We start from the raw sequence: 24114 nt of genomic DNA, 5'->3' as shown, positions 1-24114 counted from the left end.
ATTTTCAACCGTTGAATTAAGACACGTGGCAATATCGTAAGCAAGTTGATTCAACCGTGGTTGGGTTTGAATTGTTAACTAGGGTTAGGTTTTAGGATCCGAGGGGTAAAGATGGGTATATGCTTTTGTCGCTGTTTGATTGGATAAGAGCCTTCATGGGTACAAATTGAGATAAACCGACGTCGTTTAGGAAATAGTGGTCGACTCCTTCCTCGGCCATTTGGGTAAAAAAAAAATTAATAATTTCATAAAAAACACAAAAAAAAAAAAACAACTGAAAAAAATTAGAAAAATACCATTGTATTAAATTTTAAATATTTTATTATTTTTATAATTTTATATACAGAAAATACTTATTAATTTATAAATAATTTTTTGTTATTGATATATTATTTTTTTATTATTACTTTAAATGTTATTTCTTTTATTGAAAAATACCAATATAAAAAAAAAATAAACATAATGTAAAAATAAATTTTATATATTTTATGTAATTATCATGAGAAAAAAAAAAAGTCTTAAGCTGCAGGCTTTTATCACCAACATTTTTTTTTTTTTTGAGGGAGCTTTTATCACCAACATGTCGCTCTCTCTTTTTGGATATTTGATTGGTTAAAGTGGACCTCACTTGGTCAGATCTAACGGCTACTTTTCTCAGGAAAAACAAAAATAAAGAAATAAAGAAAACTCTATAAAGATCTGGAATTTCGGATCACGGTTTTTTTTTTTTTAACAAAAGATCAAAATACTAAATATGAAAAATCTAATCAAAAATATCAAATGTTCATTTAATGGTACATAAGAAGCGGACAACTCATTCAAATATTCATTTGTCTATTCAGCTAAAAAGAAAAAAAAAAAATACTCATTCACTCTTTTTTCTATTATTTTTTTCTTTTGAGAGTAATAATTCTTTCATTATTTATATTTTTAAGAACTTGTATATACCTTTTAAAAAAATTGTTATAAAATCCTTTCAATTACTTTCAATTTCAAAATCCTGTCCAAAACAAATGGTGATTCAATCATCATAAACATAGATTTCAAAAAAAAAAAATCATCATAAACATCAATATGGCCTTAAAAAATAATTTTTTAAATAATTGTAATCTCTTAAATTTTATTTTTTCTAATTAACTTTTAATTATATTATATTTTTCATATACACCCATCTTCAAATTTTCTATCTTAAAAAAGAAGTATGAGGCAGCGTTTTAAAATCATTCAAGATAATTTTATTTATTTTTCTTCAATTCTTTCCTTTAACACTTTAAAATTACTTAAAATACTTTTATCTAATTTTTTAATTTTAATTCTTTTTATAATATTAATTGATTAATTAACTAAAAAAATACTTATATACAATTTAAAAAATTTCTTAACTAACTAAAATAACAATCCGTAGCAACCAAAAAATTATTATTATTAACAATTAAAAAATATATAATAAAAAGAATAGATAAATTCTTTAAAATAATAAAAAAAAAAGGATAGGTAGCAACCAAAAAAATATATTTTTATTATTATTATTAAAAATAATATATATGTGTATAATAAAAAAATGGTATTTGGAAGCATTAGAAAAATATCTTTAACTAATTAATAATAAATAATATATTATAATTTAAATTTTAAAAATCTCTCTAATTACGTCTATCCCTAAAATTAAGATAAAAAATAAATAAAAAATGTCTACCCCTAATAATTTCATAGTATTTCATATTTGTTTGTAATTTTTTTTATTCTCCTAAACTCAACTTTTTTGAAAAAAAAAAATATTTCTCTTTTTTTGTCATTAAGTATTCTTTTTTTAACGACTTAAATAATGATGCAAATAGTTGGAAGATAGTCCGATCTCATCAAAAGGGGTGGCAATTTATATTCATGAGTCATGCCATTTTAACACATGTATTACAAGTATATGGTGTTAATATTGTGTCAAAAAATAAAATCTAAATACGACGCATGTAACCTGTTTATAAATGGTGTAGTGAGATACGATGATGACAATAATGAATTTGAATATAGTAGCAACTATAAGTGAGATACGGTGATGACAACAGTTTGAATTAATGTAGTCCCGACTACAAGATAATGATTCAACAATTTTGAGATCATATAGATGGTCATTTTTATATAGATTTATTGATTATTTTTGTAGGCCTTAATTTTGTATAAGGATTTTTCAAATTTTCTTTTTTACTATAATGCTTGAAGATATATATTTATTTTCTTTATTTATTAAATAAGAAATTGTATGATGATTTTTATTTTATTTTATTTTGTTACATTTCTAAATGAAAAAAAAAAATAGTAAAATAATTACTCATATTATTAAAAAAAAAAATCAAAATTTGAAATTTGATATATATCATTAAATAAAATATAATTGCACGTGCGCTGGTTGTTTCCTAGTTATGTATAAAGCTAAGATAAAATATCATTCTAAAATCATTCCAATTACTTTTATTTATTCTCCCATGAATTTTCTTATTTTTTTAAAAAAAAAAATTATTAGCATTTGACTTGACTTCGATAAGCTCTTTTTTAGTTTATAAAAATAAAAATAAAAATCCTTATAAGTGTGTTTTGATGATAAAATAAAAAAAAAAAAAAAACTTTTTTTCAATTTATAAGTCATTTTGGAAGAAGCTAGGATTTGTAGTTTCTAAGAATTTTTGAGAAACTATTTTTAAAATTAAAAAAAATTACATTATTCATAATTTACTCACAAAAGATCTTTTTTTTTTTAATTATATAAGTTATCCCAATTTTTACACAAAGTGACGTGACATTTTTCTAAGTGACATGTGGAGAATATTTTAAGCCTCAGACGGATAGTACGGTCCTCGGTATGTCGTCCAGAGTGATTTATTATCTAGAAATAACTTATCCAAAGATTAGTATGGAACATCCGCACAGGGTGAATGAAATTGTCTGAGCAGCTTCTAATCCGAACAGGATAAATGCGGTTGAAGCAAAGCTTTAGTGATGCTTTCCTTTTTCATTTGTCAATTGAATATCTATTTCAGTAGAATTTTCACACGATGTTGTTGTAAAGTAGGAAAGTAACCAAATTTCTCCTTTTATTTCTTATTTGTTTTGGGGAACCAAATTAATATAATGTTTTCCCTATAAATAATGGAGTCATTCCATTGTTCAGGGATCCGAGATTATATTTCCTAGAAGAACTCTTATGATGTAAAAGAATTGTAAGGTTTCTAGGGAATTCTTAAGAAACTTACTTAGCCAGCTTCTTGTGATCTTATAAATTCTCTATAGCAATACAATTAAAGGGAGTAGGCTACTATAATAATCACATGGTCGAACCTCTATAAATCTTTGTGTTCTTATTGTTAAATTATTAATTCTTATTGCTTTAATTGACTTAGTGTTATTGGGTAAAAGCGAGACTGTTATCTAAAATTTTATACAGGGTGATGTGGCATCCATCTGGGTGACACATGGGCCAGATTTTGTGGCTCGAGCAGAAGATTCTTCTCGCAAGGAACTGTGCATAGAGATCTAATGCTCAAAGTGAGAAGGAGCTGAACGTTCGAACAAGGTGTACAAGAATATATCCGATCATCTCCATCATGAAGGCGGTGCACATATACCAACCGAGAGGTCACGAAATTTGGATATCTTTAAAGATATATCCTATATATTATCAAGCTTGTAAGACACAACAATATCTTTAAATTCATGGGATAGATTCGTAGTAATGAAGAAAAAAAAACCTACTTAGTTTTTCATTTTGATTATTGTAATTATAGGAAGTAAACAGATTTCTCATTTTATTCCTTATTGATTTTAGGAAACTAATTTGATGTAATTAATCCCTATAAATAGTGGAATCATCTCACTATTCAGGGACACGAATTTTATTTAGAGAAACACACTAGAGAAATCTTATTTAAGAGTAAAATACTCAGAGATCATTGTAAGAGCTTTCATGATAGATCAAGGTCTTCTTGTTTATCTACTCACAAGTCAATACAACTAAAAGGGAGTAGGCTATTACCATCATCAAGGAGACAAACTTCTATAATTCTAGTGTTCTCTTTATTTTACATTATTCATATTTGTTATTTTAATTATTCTTAAATCACTTTAATTTAACTCACTGTTGTTGGCTAAAAACAAGGTGAATATTTTGGTACTTTCATTGAGAGCAAAGAAACACAAGTTTTTGTTTTAAGTCTTTTCAGGACCCAAAATGGTTGTAACAACACGAAAGGAAAATCAAACTAGCACTACGGATCTAATGGCTTTAGATCCAAACGTGCAGACACCTATAAACCCCAGAGATTGAGCCAGGACAGACCCTGATTCGACTAATTCTCAGCCAACAACATGCCCACAAACAGTAGGATAAGGAGTGACTACCCCTCTGGCTGGGTTCACTCTAGGCGTGCAAGAAACTGGAACCACTAGTACTCGGACCAAGCAAAATGCTCCCGATACTAGAATCCCATCTGCTATAAATCAAAGGTCAATCAGTGATGACACCAAACTACAAAACTTACGAGCTGCAGTAGGGAAAATACGAGGCTACAATAACACTCTTCATTACGATCAGCAAGATACTAGAGCAGCTATAAATTTTGCTTTTGAAGAACAAAGATGACAGTTCGAAGAGTGGAGGAATCGAGAGATGATAAATCATGAGAGCCAAACAAGAAGTGATTGGCAATCATTCTAGACAAGTCGCGATACTAATCAGGAGATCCTATCAAGTCATTGGCCAACAGCCAGTAGTAGATGCTTACATTCTCATTGGGCCACAGCACAGGCTAGAAGGGCGTCTAGTTGAACACACATTAATGGGTCGTCCAATCTGAGGCCACATAGTTGAACTGTGGACCACACAGTAGACGAGCAAGTTTTTCCAACTCGTTACTTATGAGGGAATGATCAACATAGCATCTGTCCTCAGACGGAAATGCTGGGCCAACCCCTTGCTCACAATAGCCAAGCACGATGGCCTCTGGGCGAATCAGTCTTTGACCGATTAGGCAGCGTGCCCGATCACAAGAATGATCTGAATCGTAGAAGAAGATTAGACAGACAAGAAATTCCTCCTACCGTTCAGCCAAATAATACAGATTACTATGTACCTCACTGACCAAGTTCTAAGAGATCCTCATGTGATACAGGTCGACGAACAGACAGGTCAAGTTGATCTATTGGTGCAAACACAGATAGATCAACTTAAGAGCCTCGTTCAAGACCCGGTCGACCCAAAACTCACAGATCTAGAACTTGACCGGACTAGAGGATCGTAAATTTTTTTCTAGACATTACACTAAATTATAGTCTTTTTGCTCTTACTATAACTAAGAACTTTTGATCATATTCAAAAATTTGTTGACGTTAGGGTCCTAATACAACCTTTTACATAACGCAGCAAATGTAAAGTTTGATGTGATAATTAGTCAAAATACATAATTCAAAATTATATAAACTTGGGCTTTCTCTTCTCCCTCTCCCTCTTACAAATCATGGACTAAGGTTGAGTTGGAAACAAATTAAAAATGGTTAATTAAGTCCCACAAGACTGCCCATGCAAAACTTTTTCTCCGTAAAAATAACTAATGTACGTATTTCATACTAAAAAACCTACTAGAAGAGAAAGTCTTTCTCTTCCACTTTTTTTATCTTTCTCTATTGCTTACATCCACAAAGATAGAAAATAATATCCATTCTATTTCCTTCCACATCTTGAGCATTATTCAAAAAACTCAACCACTATGCCAATATTAACAAAGTTAAAAGGGAGTAATTACAGAAATACACAAATTAAAGATAATTAATTATTCTGAAACAACTTTTTTGATGATGAGATTTGGATTCTTAATGTTGATAAACCTTTAATTAATGGAGAGAGAGAGAGAGAGAGAGAGAGAGAGAGAGAGGAGGGGGACAACTGAAAAAGGTTTCACAGTAATAATAATGATTTTCATAATATAGGGTACCCCTAATTGGTATCACTTATGACCTCTAATATCACAGAAAGCATGAGGGCATCTAAAGTAGGACCAACTGCTACACCAAATAATTAAATGAATTTCAGCGATAAAAAATAATGAGAAATTTTAAATTTTTACAAAAGAAGAAATCTTTCAAAAAGAGCAGCCATCACATCAGATTATTAAAAATGCCATGCGTTTTAAAAAATAAAAGAAGCATTTTTACTGGGCTGTTGTTTTTTTACACGGCCGTTGAGAAACTTGAAATTAAATTTCATACCTTAAACAATATAGTTTATAGGAAAAGGATTAAGATTAATAATGATAGACCGACCAGTCAATGCAGTTATATGGAACTAGCCTAATAGTCTCACGCCACAGCCCCCACTATCCACTAAAGATAAACAACCATCGGCCCCTCACTCTAACAAAGGAAAATTTTAAGAAAATAAAATTAAAAAAGGAAAAGGACGAGAGAGAATTTCGACCACATAAATGGACATAAGGGGCCAGTCAAACAATAGTTGCAGATTTGCAGCATAGGTTGGACCTATTTTTGTCCAAAGCAAGCTACCTAATTATCACCTTTGGAATCACAACAAAGAACAGCTAATATGGAAAATGCCACCATTATAATTTGTAAGAATAACTTATTGGGGTGGAAGTGGACCCAAATTTCTATACATTGATTTTCTTTTCCCCATATAAAGATTTTAAAATTCCATTAAAAAAAAAATATATTCCTATAATCTTTTCAGCCTAGAGACTAGAGTACACCTGTGTCTACAACAATGCGATTCTCACATAAGCTCCTCGGTCTGTAACAATCCAGGATAGACAAATGATATTATCTGTTTCAAGGACTTAACTGAGGATTTCAGGAAAGCGTGTCCTTCAGTTGCTGCAAAACAATGAACCAAGAAAAATGAGAAATATAATGATAGATAAGGAATTAAACTTGTCAATGGAAAGAAGAGAATTTACCTCTTAACAACTTCTTCACTCCCTTAGAAAAATCTTCAACACGTCCTAGCACGGGTCTCATGCCACATATCTGTAGAACGCAAAGTTCCAAGTACAAGGCCATCTCCATTATCTGTAGTAATAAGCAACACGCATTCTGTATTTCTTTTTTAATCTGGTTCAATTTGTTGGCTTCGCATAGCTCGGCAACAATGCTGATTGCTTGATCCTGCATTGTGTACAACAAAGGGTGTTAAACTATTCAACCTTAAGTTCAAAGCTTCAAGTACATCCAAAGGGTTATAACAGTACATGTGTTAAGAATTAAGACAGGAATGCTACCTGTAAGCCGTGTAAAATACCAGGCATTGGAAGCTCAGGAAAATGAGCGAGATCCACATAACCTACCTCCTCTGCCCTTCTAGCGGCACCATCAACTTGCAAACATAGAAATTTCAATAGTAGAAATGAAATTCTATATATCTCTAGAGAAACAACATCAGAGAAGTACGTTTGTGCAGCATGATTAGCACTTTCGGCTGGTTGACTTCTGATTATGAGAGATGTTGAAGTTGTAGAAACAGCTGAAAATTTTGGTCTCGAGACACAACCAAGAGGTGAAAGGGCAAACCATCCATTTTTGCTGTTCATAAATGACGGCTTATTGCAGTTATCAAACTCCTCTTTTAGGACAGGAGGACATAAGAGTGGCGCATTGATACTGGAAGAGTCTCCTAGACGTTGAGATCCTTTGCTAATGAAGGCTAAAAGATGGATACTTTGTTCTCTCAATTGGGAATCCATTTCTTTGATGGCCTTAACCCACGATTTCCAGTGTCTTGCAAGAACACACATTAACATGATAGTATGCTCAGTTTCCTTGAGAGCTGATAGAGAAATTTCTGTTCTTTGAGTCCTAGGTCTTTTTTTGTCATGATCATCAGAAGGAAAGTCTGGTGCACTGAGATAATAAGAAATAATATACCCTTTCTCTGAGAATAAGTACGGTATCACATTGTCTAAAATATCTCTACATGAAGGACTGTCTCCTAAGGACTCAACCATAGCTGTAATGACAGCCAAAGCAAGGCCCCAAACTTGTTGAGGCTTCTCCAACTTGTCAGTTGAGATAGACAAAGGTCTACCATCCATGTACTCTGTAAACAAAAATCTCAAGGATGAGAGAAAACCATAATTAACAAGCATCTCAGCACCTTCCCTAACACGAGCAAGGGTCAAAAAGAACTTCATAACAACAGGGACAGATGAAAAGGAACTCTTGTCCTGAAGTTTCAAAATAACATCGTTCAGCTGGAGGTGAGACTGTATAACGGGGAACCATGAGTTGGGTGTCAAGAAATTTCTTAGTATCAAGTCAACAGTTGTCAGGGAGAGGGTGCAGTGATCAGCAATGACTATACAGTTGCAAAGAATGGGTAGTAGTCCCAGACACACATTAGAAATTTTAGCCATGTCCTCAACAGATTCCTTATCTATCATGCCACCAAAATGTGAACTGAGACAACAAAACTCCACTGTCGAGAGAAGCAATACAAGTAAAAGCTTAATTGTTATGTTAACCTCAGTAGCTGATGGCCTGAAGTCACACAGTACCCGAAGGCCAGAACCTGCTGTTTTCAACAAATGTACACAAACAGAGAAGTTGAGGCTTTTATGTGCAGATCGCAAAAGATGGAGAAGCAGTTCTGATTGGGCTGAAAGAAAATGAAATGTGTCTTCAGAGCCACTGCCTCTATATGGAGCTAATGATTCCACAGTGTCCCTGAAGCACTTGCATATGTGATCTATACATGTTCGAATAAGTTCATTAGAGATCCCTCCCAATGTGGCATTTTTCTCCTGCAATAACAGAAAATAAGTCATATGCTTAAAAAAATTATGGGTTCTAAAATGAATCAAATAATAAAACTATACACAATATAAAACCCAAGGGAGCAATGCCAGGTGGCATACTTGAAATTGCTACCACACAGGGAAAAGATGTATTATTGCACACAACAAACATTTACATTTTCAGGTTTAGGTTTAGGGGCCTCAACCCAAAAAACATCTCCGGTTCAGGTCCATAATTACTGAAACATCAGTTTAAAGATGGGGACATTTGAGTAAGAACAGCATTTAAAATGAGATACTTTTAGGGTAGATCCCATCTACGCTCGTATCTCATTTAAAGGATAAAAGTAATAGAATACGAAGCTCAAACAGGTGCTAAACTCTAGAACTTTATTGCCGAAATATAAAGTAATTATAAACAGTGATGCATACATGTATTCTCAGTCAATTATGCCAATGCAGTACTGATTAGTGTTGACTAATGTACAGAAATTACTGTAGAATCCTTAACCAATGCAAAGAAATATCACAAAACTTTCAGTTACTACAAACTTCAGTAGATTATGAATCTACATGAATTAATTTCAAAGCAGATAAAAGTAAAAACACTAATTCAACCACCACCGAAATATCCCTAACTTTTAAGAATGCAATTACAGCAGCTACAGACCCTAATTTCACTTTAGACATGCAACAAGACAATCAGACTGATAACTCACATCATTCTCATAGATGGTTAAGACAGTTATTAATGATTTCAATGCAGCAAGCTTTGAATTTCTAAGCAACACCGTCGAATTTGCCCACATCATCTGAGACAGCATTCTTTTTGTGATCTCTTTAGATGTTTTCCACTTCAAATAGTCCCAAAGATCTGACCCCAAATCAGCCCGTACACGCTCGGGATCAAACAAGTACACATCTTTGTAAGTTATAAGAAAGTCATTGTCATACTTATGTTGGTAATTGTGCATAACTTTTGAATCAACCAGGTATTCAGAAAGTTCTTTAAATGGCCCAGCGCTAATTTCACGACCCTCAAGCTCTCCTTCAAGATGATAATAAAGATCATTAAGTATCAAATTATTTAGTTCCTTCCCTTCACTGAAACAAGAAAATGATTAAGCATATAAGCATCTCATATATAAAAGTAAATAAAGTGTACAAAAATTATGAACATGTATGTGCAAATCTAGATTAAAAAAAAATGCATGATTGTGGCAATGGTTAGAAAAATATACAGGGGTTAGAAGCGAGACAAGGTGTGGAAACATTTTTTACTGGCAATGAAGTATATGAATTATAAAAAAAAAGAGATTGCATATCATGTGGTAAAACATGTGAATATCATAGCATACAATACATAAAGTAGATCTAGGCCCACTCATTCTCTCTTACAGTGCTGACCCAACTGGGGCCAAGTAGCACTGCTCCAACCATATCCAGAACCTTTCTAAGGGGGTTTTCACAGAACTAATTCTGTAACTGCAATGATTAAAATCCTAGTAAATGATTGCCAAGGATTTATCACCAATTCCCAACTCGTTAAAAAAGCACACTTTGAACACCGAGTCAAAAATAACAAGGACAGATTACCTATAACCACTCTGTGAATATTGGGCTAACAATTCAGAGAAAGCAGGATGACTTCTAAGCTGCAAAATAGGGAAGAAAGAAAAAACATAGATATTATGGAACCTAAAAATTTCGAAAAACTGAAAGAGTTAACATTTTATGATTATAATTAAAATAAGCCCTCAAAGAGCTTAATACTTCACAACTAATTTTGGACAGCATGGCTGAAGTATTTATCTAAACTATCTACACCGGTCATAACAGGGGAACAGCAAACCTTTTTAGACATGGTGCTGATCTTCTGAAGTATTGATACAGATAAGCTTCCAGTATCACCAGCAGTTACTTTCTCAATCAAATGCACTGTAACTAAACTGGCAGAAACCTGCAAAGATTTACTAGATAAATTTATTAAAATGCCAATAATCACATTAAAGGATCCATCTAAACTTAAAATCATCTCCAAACATATAGTCGCAACAAGTCTCCAATGTACATTTTTAAAAGAGTTTTTGGCGGCTTAACTCTCTAAACTATCATTTTTAACCCTCCAAATTCAAATTTTGGTGGTAAAACTTTCCGAACTACTGAGCCATTAGCAAATTTAAGATAGCATCCATTTACCACAGTTAAGTGCTAACATAGACTGCTTATGTGTATACTTACACGTGGCACATTCCTATTGGTACACCTAATATTATTATTCAAATTTAAATGATAATACAAAGTTATAAAATTATAAATATACATAAATAAATAAAATAAAATGAAAACAAACAAACAAATTAAAAATTAGATATTAAAAGAAAACAAAAACTAAAAAAGAAAAAACAAGCTGTGTTTTCTCGAGGACCCATCTCTTTCACCCTCTCTCTTCCACCTCCCTCACTCATCTCTGTCGGATAGCCACCCCCGCCCGCCGTCGCCGCCGCTAAACCAGTCGCTCCTCTTCTATCTCTCTCACACTCTCCTTCTCTCTCTCTTTCATTATTTCTTTCTCTCCCTCTTTTTCTCTCTCCCATTATATCTTTCTCTCATTCTCACGAGATTTGCATCCCAGATCTGAAAGGACCATCAATGTTGATTGTTCTCGATCTCATTATTTGCTTGTTCAGTTTTCAGGTTGGTGACTTGCTGAGGATGGCGATGAAGACGATGACGGCCGTCGTGACCTCGGCGAGAGCTCCGTCATTGGACTAGATCAAGATGAGTTTTAGTGTGTTATCAATTTCTACCTGAAATTTCCGTAAGAGAGGGACGTTGCGAGCATCAAGGAGCCCACACAAGTTCAATTTGTCTCGATAACCAAACAAATTTTGTTATTGTGTAAGCTTACATTGTGATTTAGATGATGAGTAGTGAGTTCAAAATTAAATAGGTTTAGTGTAACTAGGGTTATTATTATTATTGCTGTTTTATTTATTTAGTAAAAGAGAAAAAGAATATGGAAAATAATGAATTGAAGAAAAACAATTTTTTTTTAATTTTTCTAATTTTGAAATTATTTTTATAATTTTTAAATAATAATATTAGGTGTACCAATAAGAATGTACCATGTGTACAAGAATATACACATACGCAGTCCATATTAGCACTTAACTGTGGTAAATGAATGACACCTAAAATTTGCTAACGGTTGAGTAGTTCGGAAGGTTTTACCACTAAAATTTGAATTTAAAGGGTTAAATGCAAGTGAAATGATAGTTCAAAGGATTTAGCCGCCAAAAACTCTATTTAAAAATAGATGATCAAGTAAAAAGCAAAAGGGGTTAATATCGTTACCTCTGCATGATAAAATGATTTGTTATCATAGTCATAAGTAGTAAGTAACTTGATCAGATTAACCAAGACAGAACCGTGACACCATGTTGATAAAACATCTCTATGATCATATAGATTTGCAGCTTTTGATTTATCAGTGCTTCCCTTTGACTCAGGTACTTGTTTTTTTTGTGACTCCACCTGTGACAACTTTTTTTGCAGAAACATGTCATATGCCATTATTTCCATTATGGAAGATTGACATTGATATCTGTATGCCTGATTTAGAGCTTCCATCTCAGTCAGGCTATCAGGCAAAGAATCCGGAGAAGTTAGTGGAACACATTTTGACAATTGCTTCCAGAACTTCTCAGAGCTTTTCAACCTCGCCAATATATTGATATATTGGGCCGCCCTTTCCCACAATGCCTTTAAAAAGTTGAGCACATTAAGCAGCACAAAGGGTTTGCTGTAATAAAGAATAAACCAATCAAAATATGTAACAAAATAGTTAAAAAGCAACCCGGCAAAATTGAAGGATAAACCAGGCTAAGGATGTCTCTAGAAGAACTTACTTATTGATATGACTATCAGAATTTACAATATAACAAAGTACTGCATCTACAAGACTTGAATCTTTAGACTCTACTGCCCCAGAGGAAACCTCAATTGCTGGCAGCTTCCCACCACCAGCATTACTTGCTTGGACGTCCATATTCTCTTTATTGGCAAATACAGCAATAAAAAAAGCAGGCTGAATAGAGCAGAAGGTTCAACATAAACAGTTAATCAGAAAATCCGAAAAAAGAACAACTGAAAATTACCCAAGAGCGATTCACCTATTGACAGCAGAAAACAGATACACATGTCAAAAAGTAACACTGCACACCTGATAACGAGCAGCAGCAGTGAAAAGATTGACAGTAGCAACAAATAAGTCTTCATTTTCTTCAGATTGCTCGAGTAGAATAAAGCTTACAGAATCTTTCAGATCAGTAACCTAAATGGTGTATTAATAAAAAATATTAAATTAGAAACAATGACTCTGTCATTTAAATATAAAAATTAAAGATCAGTAAAGAAAATGCAGATTCAAACATGCTAAACCTGTTTATCATCCAAACCAAAGCTGCTTGCAGAAAAATATGCTGGCAAGAAATCTGCTGTCATCAACAGCATTGAAAGTACTTTAGTTGCGCCAATCTGTATACCCTGCATGGATAAGCTAGAACTCCTTAGTAAAAATTTCCAACAATGTAGGTATAGCCACTGTTTACATACAATCATAAAACTAAAAATGGAATCAAAAGCATACGGTACAGGCAAGATTTCCATTTTACATGCATAGACCTTCACTTTTTAGTATCCCCACCAATTGAGGTCAAGCACGATGGAACAAATAACAAAATAAGACAACTGCACACACACACAATGTAAGTCTTCCTCAATCAGCAGAAAATTACTACTAGTGATTTTCACAGAATCAATGAAGTTTACTTACGTTAAGAAACAATGATTTCCGTTCGTGTTAAAAGCAAAATTTGATTCCAACAAAAAAGATACACACCAAAACCCTTCTTTTAATATCTACTGTCCAATGGAATAGTGTGATTCAAGTTTATATTGCTTTCCTGTAGCTAGGCAGAGGAAGCCTAGTTCAATCTTCTTCCTCTTTAATAAAAAATCATAGTTTCATTATTAAAGATAGAAACAAATATATATATATATATATATATAATGAAAAAAGAGAAAGAGGTCAATTGTCTTAGACTAATCCCTCCCCCGTTATGTTATTGAAAACCTATATATATAATATACAATTTACATACACACTCCACAAAATGTTGGTGATGAATAGTATGGGTCATAAACTGAAAAGATCAAACTACCACAATGGAAAAAGAACACCAAAAAAGTAAAAGAATCTTCAAGTGTTGTATTTGAATGAATAACTAGCAGAGAAGTTCCCCTCAGATAAGAGGAAAAAACATTGTATGAAAAAAACTTCCAGTTCAAGCACCAAGAGAATACTTACAGGATTGCGAAAATAAGATACCAAGGAGACAACAGCAGCAACTACAGATATTGGTTTTGTTGCAGATGACAATACTGATTGAAGAAAGATGGGGAGGCTGGAAGATGTATCCTGAAAAGTAAAAGAACAGGACATCATCTCTTACAATTACAAAGAGAGACTTATGTAAAAAAATGTACATAATCACCTAATCAACCAAAATCATAAGAGAGAATCCTATAAACAAATGTGCATTTTGCAGATTAAGACAAACAAAATTTTCATTTTCTGGTCCTAAACAAATAGTAGGTAAAAATATCAGAATATAATTACTCTTCTTTGCAACAAAGAAGGTTACTAATATGCTTTACAGTATACCCAAGAGTAACTCAAATGTTTAGCATGTAGTTTGCTTCCAGAATGGCTGAGATTCAAATCCCCCCATGAGCACTTCTCATAGCAATTGTTATAGTTTCACACACCTGTTAATACTGTAAAGTAAGGTGGAAAACCCGGTTTCAAAATTGGGCCTGCTAAGCAGGTCTGTGGGTTTTTCATCATATATCAATAGCACCAAGAATTGTAACACCTGTGTTACTAATTTCCAACTTGGTCAAAGAATAGAAAGTAACTCTTTGTTTAATTAACAATGTACCTTGGGAAATTTGGCAAGCACATTGTATAGAATCTCCAAAACAGACGATATAGCAAGTGATAAACCTTCAATTTCCATAACATCAAAGAGACGGCTAACATGAAGTTTCTGCGAGACGGAGGGAAAAATACAAGACAAAAGAAGAACAAGATTACAGAAAGTATAAAGCTCAAATTAGTGAAGAAAACAAAATTAAATAGCAGACTCTGACCAAATAGAATCAGCATTCAGACCTCCAACGCTTGTGAAGTCGTGCAAACAATCCGAAAAAGAGTACTATGGATTGAAGAATCAGAAAGTAACATGTCCCAGATGACCCCAACCAGCTTTCCAGAGTATGATGTCATCGCAATGCCTTTTTTAATCAGTTCAAGCACCTAAAATATTTTTTGAAAAAAGGAGAGAAAATCAGATTGACCTGTCAAGCACAACCTGCCATAGAATATTAACCTCCAATGTGTAGAAGTAGAACTATATAAAACTTGCAAATCAAATAAAGACAACTATAAATTATAAATAATGGATAAAATTGAATTTATTATCTTCAATAATATATCATTTTTTAAAAAACAAGTTAAATAATCTAACTGCATTATGTTTTCTATACTATTGAGGGACAAAGATAATAATAAAAAAAAAAGGGATGGAAAGAGAGAACCAATTAGAATTCAATGGTAAAACTCAAGGTATACCTTCAATGTTATTCTCCAGCGACTATGTTTCACCTTGAATTTCCAATATTCATGGTTTACAAGGACATACTGCAGAGAAAAAACAACTAATGCAAGAACAGTGTCATTCTCAAATCCCGTTTCCATCAGCTGCATTGTGAAATCCAGCACTGCAACATTTTACATGGCACATCACAACATGTACTACTTTGGTGTCCACACAATATAAAGCATCATTGACCTGATCACATGAAACATTAATTGCATACTCCTACACATACCTGCTGTAGTTAAGAAGCAGTTATTCTCATTCTGCTCACAGTCAATCAATAGCATTGTTGCCAATTTTCCAGAAAGCAACCACGATCCGCTAGAAAAATAAGGTAATATACTTAGACCACAATCTCCATTTTATAACACAGATTTTACGTTTACCAAGACAAAGGATACACATACTGAAAATAACATATATCATCTGCCACTCACAGGGAGCAAAAACTAAGAATTTTTAACCAGATAGAAAAATCTATGAAAATACAAAAGAAACAACACACAATTGGGAACCAATGGAGAAATTAAATGTACTGATTAAATAACATGGAAATAACTAAACTACTGAACTGCCTGAAGTAGAATTAACAAAAAAATGCAAATTTCAGAAAATGGATAAAATAAAGAATAACGTAAATATTGAACTGTTGAACTTCCTGAAATGAGGAACAACAATTGAAATAAAAAAAAATGTAATAATACAGGTTCATTTCACATTATGCATTAGACCACTATACAGAAAAATATGTCGAAGTCAATAAACAAAACTTTTTTTTTTCAAGTCAACATGCAAATTGATGGCATACATCCAGTTCAGAATGGAAATGCACATTCAAATCATAGAACTTAAGGCCTTACCTCAAGGAATTATTAGAGCCAGTATCAAGAATATTTGTATTTAAAGCCACATCAAATAAATTTGCCTTTACAGCTGCTGCAGCAATGTATGAAGGGCAACTGACCAAAAAACAAAAAACAAAAACATATTCATTCATTGTAAAAGTCACCATAATCAGAAGCAAGGCCTCTGGCAAGCAAACTATTTAAGTATATGCCAAGAGGCCCAGAAAATAATTTAAAGCCACGAAGTTCCATGGTTTGTAGCATTCACATCCCTACAGCCTTACTGAAACAATTGCATCAGTAAATCATATGAAACAAGCTGGTGGAAAAATACAGCTACATCTCTATAACAAGCAAAAAAAATCGCCAAAATCAAATGACATGGTTATGATGCTCTTAGTGACCTTTTTTTATATTTGTTTGATCTTAAATCAAACAATGTTCTAGATGAACTTAACTACTATCCTTCCACAGTGAGCATTATGTTTTTAATTACAGTCATTGGTAAAACAGCTAGCATATGGTGTTCACTTTAAAATGCTCAATCAAATTCGCCCCGAACTTCATGCAAAAAAGAGTTATATATAAGTTCTACAGCTAAAATGAGATTAAATGAAAAAGAGGAGAAAATACAACATAAAAAGAAAGAAAAAGCAGTAATATATGAACTAGTTTACCATTTCAACATCTTTGCCAAGATGTTGACACCTATGGCCATTATAGCAGCACTACCAGGATTAGGAGATAATTTCCTGACCAGAGTGCAGATGATCTCAACAACCCTGGGCAAAAGATAAGAGAGAAGAACATTAACGTAGCAAGAAACTAACATAACACAGTACATAGGAAAAAAAAAACAGTACTTACCACACTCGACTTTCCAATTGCCCACTCAAAGCAGTTTCTTGAGCATGAAATGAGTTGCCAATGTCCATTAAAGCAAAACACACAGCCTAGAGCAAAAAGGAAAAAATATAAATAAAAAAGCAAGGTAAACTAAGAAATTTATACAAAATAAATAAATAAATCAAACAAGCCTATCAAGAAAAGGAACTCTTGATAAAATATTAATCAAAACACAACATATTGAAGATTCCCATTTGTGTCAATTCCAAAGAGCAGAAAATAGTTAACAGACCTTAATCCCTACATACGGTAAAATAAAATCCAAAAGAAAATGCATGAACAACCAAGAAGTAAACTAATCACATGTCACAAGTTTTAACAAAAATCCAGTAGGGAACAAGTAAATTAAGAAACACTGGATTTTATCACCTCATTAGAAGATATCATCTGATTAAGAAGATCAAGAGTAAGTAGAGCTTCCTCATTGCCATCCAAATAAAGCCCCTGGGCTAGACGCAGCAGCAGGACAAGCACCCCAGAATGTGTATACTGGACCAAAGATGCATCCATTAGCACAAAAAAGAGTAACATTAAAAGCTCAGGATAAATATTCATTAGATTAGAACGTGCGTAAGTTCCTGATCCCTCAAAAGTAGTTTCCTATCATCATGAATCATAGCACTCAAAATTATCTAAGCTATGTTTTATCCAGGGTGTACCCTACAAAAGAACAAGACACAATTTGTCCATAATTCGTCATCAATAAGACAATTTTTCCATTTATTGATTTCACTTTCATTTTAAAAAGGATTGCCAATAAATCTTCATCAGCAACAATCTACCAACTTCCAAAGACAGAATGCATTCTTACTACAAATGTATAAGATAAGAGCACAAACAAGTGGAGGAAAAGATTTCTTTCGTACCACATTGAATATGTTTCCACCATGCCAAATTTGACACATTTCCACGATACCAAATTCAATACTCATTCAGTAGAAAACACAAAAATACATATCATCTCATTAAAAACCAGCATTTGATGCTAGAAGAAAGAAATAGAAAAACAGATTAGAGAATGCAGTTGCACCATTACCTCCCATCGTACAAGTGCAGTATTTGGACCAATTAATTTCAAAATATGTCCACGAGTGCTACTAGGGATCAGCAGACCTTCAATACCAGGGACATGCAATGGAGCACGTGTTTCAACAATTTGGGATGTGGCATCCACCAAGGAATCATCTGTAATCTCAAACAAGGATGAAATGCCCACTGACTTATCAAGAAAGTTATACCTGTTCACATGAAGGACACAAAATTTGCAAGAATTACGTGACAATTGAATAAGAAGACACATCTTTATATTATTTCAAAAGTATCAAAAACCATTAGTACAAACATTACCAAAAGAAAACCAATTGATGAACCAATCTAATCAAAACCAATGAGATTACTAGAAAAAGCTAATAAAGGAACTTACACACATTCTGCTGGCCAAGTTCCTTCAGATAGGGATGATAAGAGGCGAATAAGTTCCACAATCCGAAAGGGGAATTCACCTTCTAGGCTACAAAGAAGACACCGAATAGGACCATCAACAAAACTTTCTCTGTCCCAAAACTGAATGCAAAGTGATTCCTGAAAAATTAAAGAGCATCAACATCCAATTAGAAACTACGAAGGAAAAGAAAAATATCAAATTTAATAGTATCACCAATGAAAATTCAACAAAATAATCAATGAATGACCCTGAAACACAATCATCATGCAGCCAAACCTCTCCCCGGTAAACTTTGCAGAGAATATCCAGTATCAAATTAAGAGTACTGTCTTCCAGCTGCAACATAGACAACAGAAAATATTAAAACAAACTAAAATAAACACCTTCAGCTCATTCAAGATAATTAAAGTAACTACCTGAATATTGATCTCATAAGATGCAATAAATGCAGAAATAAATGTTCTCAATACACCTCGATAACCAGCAACAGGTCCCTAAGGAAAGAAACAAAGTAAAAAAAATATCAGACTTCAAACTAATATCAAACTGCTTAATAGAAACTCAAGTGAGGAACTAAGGTTGTGTTTGGTTGGGAGGAATGAAAACATATGGATAGGAATGGAAATAGGAATGAAATAAAATTTAAATGCATAAAAAAAAATTAAATTTTTTCTCATATTGCATTAGAATAGTCTTTCCTTCCATTTCAAAATAAAATAGTCATTCCACTAAAATGATGGAAAAATCATTCCATTGGAATGACATTCCAATATTATAAAATGCAACTAAAAAAAGGAATGAAATGAAATTTGATTCCTTTCCATTTCATTACCTCCAACCAAACGCAACTTAAGAGAGAGATTTCTCATATTAGGTAACTAACACAGTTCAACTAACTAAGCAGAAACTAGAAAGACTAAGATAACTTACATCTGACTCATTTAATAAGTAACTCTCAAGGATCTCAAGAAAAGATCTCAGTGAAGCAGCTTCAAAAGCTTGACGAACATAGCTAATATGATCAATCTCCTGCCAGAAACAGTGTTAATTAAATATTGTAACAGTATAGTGCAGAGGGGAAAAGAAGCCAAGAAGAGCATACCATTAGAACATTGTTTTCTTCTTTTCCTGGAAGTGATGAAATCAGACAAAGAAACACTGCCCATGTTAGAATTAGTGGGCCTGCTTCCTTAGTTTCAAAAGCATTAAGACTTGACACTATCGTATCCATCTCTTGGACATCAATCAAGGAAAAATGAGAAGAAACCTCCCTGAAGAATAGTGCGTGCATTTTACATTAAAGGAAGAACAGGTGAAAAAGAGATGGATAGTATTACTTTTATCACTTCATATAGTTATAGATGTGTCCATTAAATTGAACATAAATTTTCTACTTTATTTCTAAAGATCCAATACAGATAGAACAGTACTATCACAAAAACATTGAAGGTGAAACTAATGATCAGCAGAACACCTGAAAGGAGTTTCATCATGGACCATCTGTAAAAGATTTTCCAAGTCCAGAGTTTCTATTAGGACAAGTAACAGTTGGATCTTTGCTTGATAAGAAGACTGTATTGCTTCAGTTGAAACTTCCAGCTTTCTTAAGTTATATGACCCGGACAAAATTCCCTGGTGAAAGAAAGTTTGGAGCAATGATTAAGAATAGAAAAGCTTTAAGAAGCACTTCCAATACAAGAATGACAAAGTACCTTGAAAAGTGAGCACAATGTTTTCCACCTCTGACCGTTGCAAATACAAAATGACTCATAATAAGTGAGGAAAAGAATGTCCAAAACCAAATAGTCTTCAATCAGCGTCTCCTCAGCCCACAAGGTGAAGAGGTCAACATCCTATGAAAATTTTCACAGGAAACTTAGTGTTAAAAACCTTAACTAAGATAACAACAAAAATGATATGAACAGGAAATTATGCATGTTTCAGACCTGGCTGCAACAACCAGTGGCACCATTTGAAATTAAATTTAATCTGGGATAGGATAATGAAATATCACCCCAGTAATCTCAATAACTATCTCATAATTTTCTCAAATCTCACAATATGGTAGCCTTCTGCCACAGTTAGTAAAAATCTTTCACAACCCATGTTTTAAAACCAATTTCATTTGAGGCGTGAAGAAAGGTAGTAAAACTTGTTGGATTTCAAAACCAACTTATGCATAGGTTTTGATTGGGGGGAACCTTTTTTCTCCCCTGTTTTATCACTTAACTTGGGCTTAAAAAATGGTTTATGTTTTTATTATATTTTTGTGGGCCACTAGGCTTGAAACAATAGAAAATTAAGAGAACTAAAAGCAACTAGTAAGACAGTAAAATAAAAACAAAATACAGAATTGTAGACTTTTATATTATGTCTAGTTTTATCCTAGGCTACTAAAATATTACAGTTTTTGCTTTCTTATTATGTGACTTCTATAAACTAAGGTTAAGCTTTAAATCTCATCATTGATTATTAATTTTATATTTTTAAAATTTATGATTTTGAATGGTAAAGACTTACGCCTCAATCCTATGTTTTGATTTGATTAAAGAGATCACATTTGATCCCAATATAGATTTTTTCAAACCTTGCGCAGTACCAATGATAAGAAATTATAACCGACCGCCAAATTCGGTGATGACGTGGAACCGAAAATTCGGTTACGGTCTGGTCGGTTTCGGTTTTTATGAACACCCCTAGCCTAAACTTACCTAGGAAATTTAAGAATCTAAATAACATAGTATAAGCAAATGCTCTTTCTAAAATTACTACTCGTGAAAATCCAATTATTGCAAATATTGTAGTGTTAGACAAAGAGCCTAAATAAAAAATAAATAAATAAGCAAATTGTTGCAAGAGATGGCATCCTAGAAGCTAGAACTAAGGTACATATAGTAAATTATGACAGAACTTCACCAAAGTTTCAGTGGCCTAAATTTACCAAGGACATTTAAGAATAAAAATAACATAGTAACATTTTCAAAACCACAAACACATATGCTACAAAAAGGAGTTCTTGAAGAGTCAAGAATAAAGTTTATCCACCAAACACAAATTCATTATTGAAAGTTAATTAGTATAAGTTTGAAGACATGCTACAAAGAAGAGTTCTTAAAGTGAAGAATAAAGTTTATCCACCAAACACAGATTATTGAAAGTAAATTAGTGTAAGTTTGGAAAAGTGACACCTGAAGCTTATGTTTCAAGGCTTCATTTGTATCATTTTATTCATCATGTTGTAAGAAACTAAAATGGTGAAAATACATCTTTTCTTTTCATAATAAATATACCATTTGGGCAGGGTGACTAGAAGATAGAAGCTCTTGGAGAACAGAGACTAGTTTTTCTTCTAAACCATCAGAAATCAGGTTTAATGCCTCCTTCCATATATCGGCATCTTTTCGAGAGCCGTTTCCTAGAGATACTGCATAAAAATATGAGTTTAAAAAGTAGTGTTTAAGTTAAGCTGTAGAGGGTCTAGCACTAGTTGAAGACACCCAAAAGAAAAAATAAGTCTCTAAAGATAACAGCTGAGAACTTAATAATTAAATCACTCATCATTTATAACAAACTTACAAGCGTGCATGAGAATCCTCCTGGTACACTTCAGCAGGCATTGTCGTTCAATGTAGTATTGTAGCAATGCCTAACACCAAATAAACAAAAAAAAAAAAACAAAACAAAACATAAAAAGTAATGCAATTTCATGAGAGGAAAAATCCATTCCATTCACAGAGAAAATTTTCCTTAGAAGAGAAGAGTCGAAGCCCCATTCCGCTAGACAGGATTTGAAAATGAATTTGATAAAATAGAAAGGAAAAAAAAAAAAAAACAACTAACCACGTGAGGAAACTCTTGAACTATAGAGTCGAGAACTACATTGTACTTCTCGAAAGATCTTTCGACGAGGATATAAGACTGAACCTCATCTAGACACTGTAACAGGAAAAAACTAATTAATCAGATTGTACATAAAAAGAAAAATGATCATAATAATAACTCATTTACATTATTAAAAACTTATATTTTAGAAGAGTCAAACACAAACCCAGAAACACACTTATTTTAGAGTAAAATGAGGGAGGAAGAAGTTGAAGGAAGGAAAGGGATGAGGGATAATTGGATGGATTTAGGCAGGGTGGTTGTGTCCAAGGATTTAGTAGGGAAAGATGTGATTAAAACTGCAATGTAGAACTTACCAACAAGGGACTAATTTGCAAAGCTTTATCTTTCAATTCAGGCTGAATTTTCAGCTGGTGTGACCCAATTTTTAGTTGCTGAGAATTCAAAGCCTCCCTGGACTTCTCATTTGGAGGTTTGAAGCAAGAAACGGTGTCGACAAACCAATAGTGATTGTCCTTCAACTTCTTCACCTAAAAAAGAAAAAGAACGAAAAAAGAGAGCAGCAACCAAGTTGACCACAGTTAGAACTTACAAGAGAATGAAAATGAGAAAGATAACGAAATGAGAGAGTTACCAGAGAAGGTGGAAGATCAGAGGAGGGAGAGGCTTGTTCAATTTCAGTGAGGAGTAGAGAGAAAGGATCCCACCAAAGAGAGGGGTCGACAGACTTAGGGTTCGCCATGGATGGGTCTTGAAAAGCTTCGAAAAGGTAAAGCCCTCTCTAGTCTCTGCTCACTTCAACAAGGGTTTTTATTTCTATGGGTTTCGCGCTTCCGCGCCTCTCGTACGAAGTTTTGTCAAGGAAAACGGTAACAAAGAGAGGGTTTTATCAAACCGCACAAAGAGTCGGCACCGCATCACACTGCATAAAAAATACTGTTGATTTTGCTTTTAGCCAACGTCAGTGGGTCAATTATTAAGCAATTAGAAATGTAATAAAAATAGAACAAAAACCAATAAACGATAAAAAAAACACTAGATTTTGAAGAGGTTCGGTCCCTTTAATACGGTAATAGCCTACTCCTCTTTGATTGTATTAATTTGAGAACAACGAACACAGTGTTTTCTCTCTCAAATCTCTTACAATGAAATCTCTGAGTAATTCTCTTAGATCTCTCTCTAAAACGATTCTTTCGATCCCTTTTCCAGTGAAGCTAGATCACTATTTATAGGGGCTTCATGCATGAGTGAAGGTTTCCCTTTTGATTACAATATCTATAATAGAAAAGAACATTCATTACATAAATAGAATACACAAAATAGGGGATTGAGACAGCCTGCCGTATCCCTCTAACTCAATCCCATGATTGTGGGGATTGTCTTCGTGCTTAGACTACACGATATCATTCTGAAGTAGTCAAGTCCTTATGAATAGTTTGGAAAGCCTAACTTGCTCTATGTTCGGGTAGTCTGCCCTTTACCCTACTCGGGTAAGTAGACGTTATGCGTGCAGATGTGCTACATGAAGTCTGTTCAGGATATTCATCTCTGCCTAGATGCAA

General features: G+C 33.3%; 1 protein-coding gene across 1 annotated transcript; it reads right to left on the bottom strand.

The window, feature by feature from the left end:
* Window positions 1-6123: 6123 nt before the first annotated feature.
* On the bottom strand, window positions 6124-23414 carry LOC133033095 (uncharacterized). Its single transcript, XM_061107676.1, has 32 exons — window positions 23187-23414; window positions 22909-23082; window positions 22550-22645; window positions 22286-22355; window positions 22000-22133; window positions 20422-20562; window positions 20184-20341; window positions 19812-19980; window positions 19640-19738; window positions 19126-19203; window positions 18986-19045; window positions 18689-18846; window positions 18302-18503; window positions 17635-17754; window positions 17227-17312; window positions 17037-17141; window positions 16375-16473; window positions 15747-15835; window positions 15487-15635; window positions 15028-15171; window positions 14795-14902; window positions 14161-14271; window positions 13233-13337; window positions 13015-13125; window positions 12701-12879; window positions 12147-12594; window positions 10642-10749; window positions 10386-10444; window positions 9509-9893; window positions 7278-8795; window positions 6957-7164; window positions 6124-6873 (listed from the first exon to the last, which is right to left on the bottom strand). Exons 1-32 carry the CDS (start codon window positions 23292-23294, stop codon window positions 6773-6775), a joined length of 5880 nt encoding a protein of 1959 aa, XP_060963659.1. The 5' UTR covers window positions 23295-23414; the 3' UTR covers window positions 6124-6772.
* Window positions 23415-24114: the final 700 nt, after the last annotated feature.

The sequence above is a fragment of the Cannabis sativa genome, unplaced genomic scaffold (genome assembly GCF_029168945.1).
Source record: "Cannabis sativa cultivar Pink pepper isolate KNU-18-1 unplaced genomic scaffold, ASM2916894v1 Contig3, whole genome shotgun sequence".
NCBI lineage: Eukaryota > Viridiplantae > Streptophyta > Magnoliopsida > Rosales > Cannabaceae > Cannabis > Cannabis sativa.
This window is presented reverse-complemented; position numbering and strand designations above follow the sequence as displayed.